General features: G+C 42.4%; 1 protein-coding gene across 1 annotated transcript; it reads left to right on the top strand.

Moving 5' to 3' along the window:
* Positions 1-410: 410 nt before the first annotated feature.
* PLK2 (polo like kinase 2) lies at positions 411-6,685 on the top strand. Its single transcript, XM_017874233.1, has 14 exons — positions 411-981; positions 1,580-1,687; positions 1,831-1,947; positions 2,143-2,272; positions 2,500-2,587; positions 3,086-3,181; positions 3,290-3,488; positions 3,577-3,724; positions 4,078-4,175; positions 4,511-4,640; positions 4,886-5,126; positions 5,249-5,378; positions 5,642-5,752; positions 5,889-6,685. Exons 1-14 carry the CDS (start codon positions 712-714, stop codon positions 6,078-6,080), a joined length of 2,058 nt encoding a protein of 685 aa, XP_017729722.1. The 5' UTR covers positions 411-711; the 3' UTR covers positions 6,081-6,685.
* The last annotated feature ends 3,823 nt before the right edge of the window (positions 6,686-10,508 follow it).

Genomic DNA, 10,508 nt, shown 5'->3' with positions numbered 1-10,508 from the left:
TCCCCGAATCCCGGCCTTTCACCCGCACGGCCTCTAGGCACTGCCCCAGCTGGACACCAGCGAGCGCGTCATGCGCGGGGCCTTGTCACACGGCCGGAGGAGGCCTGGCGTGCCCGTGCGGCGGGCTCCGGGCACCCTGATACCTTGACACAAGAGGCGCCGGGTCGTGGGGCGGCGGGGAAGGGCTGTGCGGGGGAGGGACTGCGTCTACACCCGCGCCCAACTCGCTCGGGTCACGGCATTGCCCTGACACCAGGTGGCTGGGGCGGGGGTGGGGCCAGGCGTCGGCCCTCGGGATTCTGTTTTCTACGCTGAGGCTCAGAGCCTTCGAAGAACGGGGCGGCAGGGCCCACAGACGGCCCTGAAGGCCTGCCCGTGGCTGCCAGAGTTCTCGGCGGCCGGCGTTCGAGGCGCGCGGCTCCGCTCGGAAGCGAGACCTAGGTGGCAGGACAGGACCTGCTTCCCGGCCTAGCGCGCTGGGCAGGCCGTGAGGCGGGGCGTCGGCCGTGACGTGGTGTCGCGTATCGAGTCTCCGCCCCTTTCCCGCCGCCCAATATATAAGACTTTGCCGAGCCTTCTCACTCGCACAAGTGGACCGGAGTGTTGGGTGCGCGTGGGCACTAGGGGCAGGGGTGCGAGAGCCACGGCCGACTCGGACGTGTGACCGCGCCTAGAGGGTGGCAGCGGGCAGTGCTGGGCGGCAAGGCGACCATGGAGCTTTTGCGGACTATCACCTACCAGCCAGCCGCCAGCACCAAAATGTGCGAGCAGGCGCTGGGCAAGGGTTGCGGAGGGGACTCGAAGAAGAAGCGGCCGCCGCAGCCCCCCGAGGAATCGCAGCCACCTCAGTCCCAGGCGCAGGTGCCCCCGGCGGCCCCGCACCACCATCACCACCATTCGCACTCGGGGCCCGAGATCTCGCGGATTATCGTCGACCCCACGACGGGGAAGCGCTACTGCCGAGGCAAAGTGCTGGGAAAGGTGACAAGCGGAGGGCGTCGGGCTGCCGGGCGGGCGGGAGGTCTGTCCGGGCGACCCCAAGCCGGGCAGGCCTGCGGGGTCCCGCGCCCTTCGCTTCCAGGTTTTTCGGGGTTCAGATCCCAGCGCGAGGTGGGCTCCTCACCTGCTGCCTGGCTTTTGTGCACCGGCAGCGCTGGGGATCGGCTTTGCATTCCTTAGCCTCACAACTGTGTGCCACCCCGCAGCCCAGAGAAATGCATCTGGAGTCTGGAAACGAGGGCTTTCTGTATCAGACATCTCTCCCTCCATCTGCTCCGAGGGAATTTTCCTAACAAGTCTCATCAGACATTATTTTTCATGTCTCCCCGCTCCAACTCCCTCCATAAAGCTCCCCTTTATATTATAGGAAGAAGAGAAACTGTTTGAAGTTGCTGTTTCCAGCAATGCGTTTCTCTTCATGAGGGAGCTTTAACGAAGTCGAATGCCTTCCTCTGACCACTCTCCTCCATTCCTCAATTTTTTTTTGCTTTGCTTTTTTCCTATTTATTTATTTATTTTAAATATCTGCCGTCCATTTTTGTGCCATACTCAATTCCGTCTCGGCTTTGTTTCTTTTCAGGGTGGCTTTGCAAAATGTTACGAGATGACAGATTTGACAAATAACAAAGTCTACGCCGCAAAAATTATTCCTCACAGCAGAGTAGCTAAACCTCATCAAAGGGAAAAGGTGTGTATGACTCTTGAGTAAAATATTTTCTTTGTGTGCAAGGATGGCCCTTCCCTGTTAGGAAAATGTCTTCTGCATGTGTAATCACTGGCTTTTCCGAGGTGACTAGAGGCTAATAAGCCTTGTCTTGATTTTTCATTTAGATTGACAAAGAAATAGAGCTTCACAGAATTCTTCATCATAAGCATGTAGTGCAGTTTTACCACTACTTTGAGGATAAAGAAAACATTTACATTCTCTTGGAATACTGCAGTAGAAGAGTAAGTGTCAACTCCTATTTGAGAACATTTACTTACCCCGAATTAACATGGTATTCAAAAAGTATTTTATCCGGGATTTTAGCTGTGGCAGTATTTACACTGCAAAGTTAATTTTCATTGCATGCCCTGCAAAGGGAAACCAGTGATTTTGATAACTGTTTGACACATTCTCTTTTTTCCTTCTTCTCTTCCTAGTCAATGGCTCATATTTTGAAAGCAAGAAAGGTGTTGACAGAGCCAGAAGTTCGATACTACCTCAGGCAGATTGTGTCTGGACTGAAATACCTTCATGAACAAGAAATCTTGCACAGAGATCTCAAACTAGGTAAGTCCTTGATGCCAAAAGCTGAGTTTTGTCTTAGAGTTCTTTTTTTCTCTCTGTCTTTTTTTACATATGAATGTTCTTAATTGGGATCTAGCGGCTGCAATCTTGCTTTTGAATGGGCGACTTTCATATAACAATTGGCTGCCTGGCTCCAGAGTGGATGTATGTGTACTTGGTTAGAATGCATTTTCAAAAGCATTCACATTTTTTTTTTGTTCATCATCTAGGGAACTTTTTTATTAATGAAGCCATGGAATTAAAAGTTGGGGACTTCGGTTTGGCAGCCAGGCTAGAACCCTTGGAACACAGAAGGAGGTAAGAGTCAGAAAGATGCATCCTAGTAGAGTTTTGTGGAGAGACCAAATATGCCTTCACTGTTTTGCATTTAATGTTTCAGAGGTCCAGTGATAAAATCTATAAATCATAGCAATGTTAATTTAAAGAAATACTTACTGAATGCCCACTATGGACTAGGCAGAGCACCCTGTGCCTCTAAATTGATTATGAAAGCAGTCAATGAAGTCTTTTCTTGGCCTGAAATGTGTAAAATGCCACGATGTCCCTGGTTTTATTTGGTTAACCACACTTTGCATGTGGGCTAAAACAATGTGTGTGCATTTTAAAAAATTACCAAAACTCACTTGGTCAGATCTCAATTGTTCAGATGCTGAAAGTCAAATGTTTCCAAATAGAAATTCAGTGTAGATTTTAAGATTTTGTTTAAGATTTTGTCTCCCATCAAGTCACGTCAAGAGAACCAAGTTTAAATAGTGGAATAATTCCTAACATGATCTCAATATTTTGTCTTTCCAGAACGATATGTGGTACCCCAAACTATCTCTCTCCTGAAGTCCTGAACAAACAAGGGCATGGCTGTGAATCAGACATTTGGGCCCTGGGCTGTGTAATGTAAGTAAATGCAGCAGAATAATTAAAAAGCGAATTTGGATTTAAATTTTAACACTTGAAAAGAGCTGCTTTATGACCATTGCTGAAGATGTATTTCTTTGCACACAGGTATACAATGTTACTAGGGAGGCCCCCCTTTGAAACTACAAATCTCAAAGAAACTTACAGGTGCATAAGGGAAGCAAGGTATACAATGCCGTCCTCATTGCTGGCTCCTGCGAAGCACTTAATTGCTAGTATGTTGTCCAAAAACCCAGAGGATCGTCCCAGTTTGGATGACATCATTCGACATGACTTTTTTTTGCAGGTTGGTGCACCATCTTTTTTTTTTTAATTACATGGTATTGATCCCAGCTACCTGACAGTTACTGGAGGCCTTTTCTAATGTTCCACAGGGCTTCACTCCAGACAGACTGTCTTCCAGCTGTTGTCACACAGTTCCAGATTTCCACTTATCAAGCCCAGCTAAGAATTTCTTTAAGAAAGCAGCTGCTGCTCTTTTTGGTGGCAAAAAAGACAAAGCAAGATATATTGACACACATAGTAAGTTAACAAGACTTCTTTTCCTTTTTGTACCCAATATTATATTTAAATTTGGTAAATTAGTTAAAAGAGAATTTTATAGTAGCATAACTTGGCCATATTTGCATATTCTTAAATGTTGATATTTATAGCATAATAAATCCATACCTTGAATTGTGATTGACAGCTTTTTATTTTGCAAACATTGAAGAGGGCTTTTGGGGTAGTTGCAGCTAATGGCAAAGGTAAAATACTGTTTTTGCCCAGGATGGTCATAAGTTGGTCAATAATGCAAGAAGGAGAAAATATGGCTAACCCTGTTCCTACCTTGTTAAGATAGACTAATGTTTGTAATTCTGTTTCTTGATATACAGATAGAGTGTCTAAAGAAGATGAAGACATCTACAAGCTTAGGCATGATTTGAAAAAGACTTCAATAACTCAGCAACCCAGCAAACACAGGACAGATGAGGTGTGTTGGGAAAGATTAAAGTAGATGTTCACACTTTACATTACTTCTACTCTTTATTAAATAACTCTTGGACTATGATTATCATGGTTCAAAAATGTCATATTTACTAAAGTTTTTCTTCAAACCCTTTGAAAGGGAAGTTAAAACTAAAAGGAAGTCTTTCAGTTTTACAGTGCATGCAACTGCGTTATTACGTTATCTTTTATCTGGCTTGTCTCCGTTGCTTTTTGATAAGCTTTCCCAGCAATTGCCTCACTCTTCATCTTAATCTGGAATTCTCAGCCTTAAATGAATTTAGATGCTTGACTCATTGCATAAATCTTCTCTCTCCTAAGGAGCTCCAACCACCTACCACCACAGTTGCCAGGTCTGGAACACCCGCAGTAGAAAACAAGCAGCAGATTGGGGATGCTATTCGGATGATAGTCAGAGGGACTCTTGGCAGCTGCAGCAGCAGCAGTGAATGTAAGTGGTTGTCAGTCATGTTTTAAATAACAAAACTCTAAATGCCAGTGCTAAATACATAATAATTGAAGTCAATTTACTTTGTAGCTTAATCTAACATAGAAGTAGTAAGATTACAGGAATTGGAAAATAATCTTGAGTTCTATGTCTTTTGAATTAATGGAGTGAAACTTGGCATCTACCAAACCTGAGGTTTTATTGCTAAAATATTGTATAACTTGAAACATTTCTCTCTGCCTTTTCAGGCCTTGAAGACAGTACAATGGGAAGTGTTGCAGACACAGTGGCAAGAGTTCTTCGGGGATGTCTGGAAAACATGCCAGAAGCCGATTGCATTCCCAAAGAGCAGCTGAGCACATCATTTCAGTGGGTCACCAAATGGGTTGATTACTCTAACAAATACGGCTTCGGGTACCAGCTCTCAGACCACACCGTCGGTGTCCTTTTCAACAATGGTGCTCACATGAGCCTCCTTCCAGACAAAAAGTAAGTGTATCAATTAATGAAATCCTGTCATTCTCTAGTCTTGCACTAAAGAAATCTAAAAACAGTGATTAACTGCTTCTATTTTTTTTCCTCTTCTCTCCCTTTCGTTCCTGTTTTTATAGAACAGTTCACTATTACGCAGAGCTTGGCCAATGCTCAGTTTTCCCAGCAACAGATGCTCCTGAGCAATTTATTAGTCAAGTGACGGTGCTGAAATACTTTTCTCATTACATGGAGGAGAACCTCATGGATGTAAGTACTGTGACTTTAGAGTGGTGACATTTGAAGTGTAGTCCACAGAGCAGTAGCATCTGCATCACTTTGAAGCTTGTTAGAAACAGATTCTCCTGTCCTATCCTTGATGTACTGAATCAGAATCTCTGGGAGGTGGAGGCAGGGATTTCCAAAGCCACTCTAATGCTTGCTTAAGTTTGAGAGGATTTTCTTAGAATAATAATAGAGTGCATGCTACAAAATCTTTGTAGGCACTAACTTATTCTCCTAATCTCTTCCAGGGTGGAGATCTGCCTAGTGTTACTGATATTCGAAGACCTCGGCTCTACCTCCTTCAGTGGCTAAAATCTGATAAGGCCCTAATGATGCTCTTTAATGATGGCACCTTTCAGGTAAATGAACTCTTCAGGAAAGCGCATGTTTAGGTCCTACACAGAAAAATTTGTGCCTAGCTAGTTTAGTAATTGACTGAATTTTTCTAATTCTTGAATATTTTGAGAGATCTAATATCTATGTTTATTTTTTAAGGTGAATTTCTACCATGATCACACAAAAATAATCATCTGTAGCCAAAATGAAGAATACCTTCTCACTTACATCAATGAGGACAGGATATCCACAACTTTCAGACTGACAACTCTGCTGATGTCTGGCTGTTCATTAGAATTAAAAAATCGAATGGAATATGCCCTGAACATGCTCTTACAGAGATGTAACTGAAAGACTTTTCGAATGGACCCTATGGGACTCCTCTTTTCCACTGTGAGATCTACAGGGAAGCCAGTAGAATGATCTAGAGCATGCTGAAGAAGATGGACATGTGGTGGTACGAAAACAATTCCCCTGTGGCCTGCTGGACTCAGTGGAACCAGAACAGGCTAAGGCATACAGTTCTTGACTTTGGACAATCCAAGAGTGAACCAGAATGCAGTTTTCGTTGAGATACCTGTTTTAAAAGGTTTTTCAGACAATTTTGCAGAAAGGTGCATTGATTCTTAAATTCTCTCTGTTGAGAGCATTTCAGCCAGAGGACTTGGAACTGTGAATATACTTCCTGAAGGGGAGGGAGAAGGGAGGAAGCTCCCATGTTGTTTAAAGGCTGTAATTGGAGCAGCTTTTGGCTGCGTAACTGTGAACTATGGCCATACATAATTTTTTTTCATTAATTTTTGAAGATACTTGTGGCTGGAAAAGTGCATTCCTTGTTAATAAACTTTTATTTATTACAGCCCAAAGAGCAGTATTTATTATCAAAATGTCTTTTTTTTTTTTTTTATGTTGACCATTTTAAACTGTTGGCAATAAAGTGTATGAAAAAGCAGAAATAATGGTTTCCTGTCTTTAGTAGAACTCCACCACATCATGACATTTTTTGATAATGTCATGCCAAGCAGTGCCAAGAAGCCACTGAGTATAGAAGCACACTCGAAAGTTAGATCTTTAATTTTTTCTAACTACAGTTTCTAGGAAGTCTAATACCTGAATTACAATCATAAACTTTCAGGGTAGATCTAGCTTGAGAACACCATTCTTGTTACAACCAAAATATAAGCCTTCTACAAAATCCAAACACAATTTCTCTCTAGTATTTCTTTAAAACTTGTTTAGCTTGGAGGTAAAGCCAGAGTAAACAGATCTCTGTTGTTAAGTGTCAGTAGGTACAGGAAGTTTATCTTAATATGGGCAAAACTCTGAATTAGAATGCATGCACCACCTAAACATATTACTCAGCATAAACCTGCCTAAACACTTCCAGTGCCGCTGGCAGTACTAGCACATAATTCCAGTAGTGAGAAATTCTTTGTGAATAAGTCATTTTATTTTCCTTCTGGTGCATGGTAGTTGAGGAGTGGTATGGGAACCAAGTTATGGTTTGGGGTCCATCTTTTGAACTTAAATTATCTAAGAGGTAGATGTGAGGTTTTCTTTTTCAGTGGGATCTACTCTTTGACAAGTGTAGTAAAGGAAAGCTGCTCATCCTGTTACTCAACTTACAGGGATCTGCATAAGATGTAAATATTTTTTGTTCAATTGTAATCCCACTATAAGGAAAATACTGTCCTATGAAAAGAAGTGCTTTGGTTTGTTAAGGCTGTGTTTACAATGTGATCCTGTACAGCATAGTATAGAGATGCCAGTTGCACTTTTACATTTTTCTAAAATTGTTAAAACTCCACCTGGTATATTGTATCAATAAAAGCCAAATCCAGGGAATATGAGTATTTCACAAGTCCTAGATTAACTCCTGCTGGCTGGAGTTCTCTGACCATGTATACAAATTCAGTTGTATTTTTATAAGCAGAGAAGAAACAATAGTTTCCAAATAGAAAATGTTCCTTCCTTTTGAGTTTCAAAGTGGAAGATTGTGTACTACGTCATGATTTCAAAATACACACTTAGCATTCTTACATGTACTGAGCATCTGCTGTGTGCCACATCCAGGGCCTGGCACTGGAGACACAGAGTGAACCCAAGGCCCCCCTGCCCTCAAGGAAGTCACAGTGGAATGGAGAAGACAGGACATTTACCTATTAGTGTGATAAGTGGTGTGATTTTATGATAAAGGTGTGTACTGGATGTTGTGGGAACTCAGCAGGAATCATGAGGAAGAAGCCCCGGGCATGGGCTGGGCTCAGTGAATAGATTCCAGAGAAGAAATTTGTTTTTACTGAGTTTGAAAATGAGTGGGGGTTAAATAGAAGTATGTGATGGGGAAGAGTGTTATAAGCAGTGGGAATAGCATGTACAGAAGCCCGGGGGATGGAAGAGTTCACAGAAGTGGGTGTGCAAGTCTGAAGTATTATAGAAAAAGGCTGGAAGACATGAATGGTGCAACCCATGGCTTTTAGGCTGCATTTTAAAGGCTATGCCAAACTACTGAGAAATTTCAAGGAGGAAAGTGACAGTATTTCAGATTCCTAAAATTTATTCTGGGAGCATAGGAGACAGGGGTGGGGAACAAGGTGGAAACAGCCCAAACAGTAAAGAAATTAACGCCATGACTCAGGTGAGAAAGGACCTGAGACTTAATGAAAAGGAGCAAAGGAAGAGTTAGGCAGTACCTCATTTGGCCCACCCAATTCATTTCAATGTTCCCAGTACAGAGCATAAGATCTGGTACTGGACAGTCAACTATCAAATGAACGAGTAAATGAAGATTGATTTGGGAGGAACTTAGAAAGTTGATTTTAACAGGATCTGGAGCCTGGTTGAATGTGGTGCCTAAGAAAGAAGGTGAGGTGTAGAAGGATTGGCTGAGGGAGTCAGTAGGGGAAGGGTTGCATTCTTGGGCCATTAACTATAGCAAATTAGGAATACAGAAGGAAGAGCTTGATGGAAAAATATAGTGAGTTTTAGACATATCAAATCAGATTTGTATGAGGCTGCCCACATAGGTCCAGAAAACAGTGGATATGCAGGTCTACATCTTAAGAGAAAGCAACATTTGGAAGTAACTAACATTTGGAGAACATCATGGGAGTGAACGAGAACACATAAGGATGGATTTCTGTCACCCCTTCTTCCCAACTGCATTTCTAGGGGAGGAGTACAGAGGACATCTCCATAAAACATAACAGTGTTGATAAATCTTTGCCATGGGAGAAGGAGAATAAAATATTCCCAAATAAATTACCCTTCCAAATAAGGGTACCCTGAATTCCACAATAAACAACAGTAAAATAATAGATTTATTTAATGAACACCTTTGATCCCCAGGAATGTTTCTCCATTAGCCCTCACAAATCCTAAAGATTTGGTAGTTTTGTTGTACGTCCCAGCTATAGGGGAGGCTGAGGCAGGAGGGTTGCTTGAGCCCAGAGGTTTGAGGTTGCAGTAAGCTATGACCATGCCACTGCACTCTAGTCTGGGTGACAGAGGGAGACCTTGTTTCTTAAAAAATAAAATAACACATACCCTCAACTAAACTTGGTGTGGCCACGACAGTAACCTTGATCTTAGGTTATTTAACATTTACGACTTTTAACTCTTAGTCCCGTCAACGCTTCAAGAAATATTTCTGAATGTAACCTCATGTCAGCTAGGGAGGAAGCATACTCCAGTGGAAAAGCTTTGGAGTCAAGTCTTGAGTCCGAATTTCTGTTCAACCACATGTTAATAATGCGATCTTCAGTAAATACCTAATCTCTCTAAGCTTCTGTTTTCTCATCTGTGAAGATAAAATAATAATAAAACACTTGCACATCAAAGGTACTCAATAAGTATTTGTTCCTCTTCTTGTTCTGTTTCTTCTGCCTCTTTCCACATCTGTAATGGCAGGAACCCTAATTATCTAGAAAAGAAAATAACTGACTCATTCTAGTTTCTCCCACTTTCAGTCCTGTGTAAGTTGTGATCAGGTCTTCAGTTCTGTGTAAGTCGTGATCCAGTTGGGATCACTTCGGGACTCTCAGAGAGAAGGAATCTAATGGAGATTGTTGGTTATACAGATGATAGAAGAGATCGGTGGTGAAGCAACCCAGAGATTCACAGCAGCAGGAAGGCATTACTATCCTGATGGCTAGAGAGACTCAGAGAAAAAGTCATGTTACTAGAGCCCAGAACTGAGTCTTCTGGGAGAAACTAGAATCATGATGGTCACTGCTTACCAGGATTTTGAGATCATGGGACAAATGTCGTCGCTGCTTGAGATGACCCCTGTGCCTATTTGGGTGAGAAAAAAGGGGGACAAAATATTTTGGATTCTTTCTTCCTCTTGCCCTCCAATCTCCCATTGACCAAATGAGCTGAAAGTCAGTAGAAAAAAATAGCTTTGGAAATACAGTTGTTAAGGTCATTGTAATATTGCAAAATAAAGCAGAGGAAGGGCAGAGAATGAATCTGAGCCTTAACCAGCATATTAACGCCCTACCTTTCTTTCTTAGTTTTTCTCTTCCATGAATCTTGTACCATTTCTACCTTCTCCTTCTCTTAAATACCGAAGTGACATAGTTGCTAAGAGCTATAGTTAGCTAAGCAGCAGGATGACAGGCAGTAGAAGGTTGGAGAAGGAACAAAATTGCGTGGGTGATCATGAAGAATGGAGTCATTCCTGCTTTAGGCCTCTGTGATTTGTAACATCTTCAGACCATTTTTACCTTAAAGAGATTTTAATCTCCTGAAAATAAGTGTGACTAAAAATGAATAGCT

Source organism: Rhinopithecus bieti, unplaced genomic scaffold (genome assembly GCF_001698545.2).
Source record: "Rhinopithecus bieti isolate Rb0 unplaced genomic scaffold, ASM169854v2 scaffold_6513, whole genome shotgun sequence".
Taxonomy (NCBI): Eukaryota; Metazoa; Chordata; class Mammalia; order Primates; family Cercopithecidae; genus Rhinopithecus; species Rhinopithecus bieti.
Note: the sequence above shows the minus strand (reverse complement) of the source record. Positions and strands in the feature narration are given on the sequence as shown.

Bases quoted from the DNA above. Each gene is read 5' to 3' on its own strand.
- PLK2 (XM_017874233.1), top strand. From the start codon at position 712: ATGGAGCTTTTGCGGACTATCACCTACCAGCCAGCCGCCAGCACCAAA. The intron at 3,489-3,576 runs GTTGGTGCACCA...AATGTTCCACAG, and splicing joins GACATGACTTTTTTTTGCAG to GGCTTCACTCCAGACAGACT. The intron at 5,379-5,641 runs GTAAGTACTGTG...AATCTCTTCCAG, and splicing joins TGGAGGAGAACCTCATGGAT to GGTGGAGATCTGCCTAGTGT.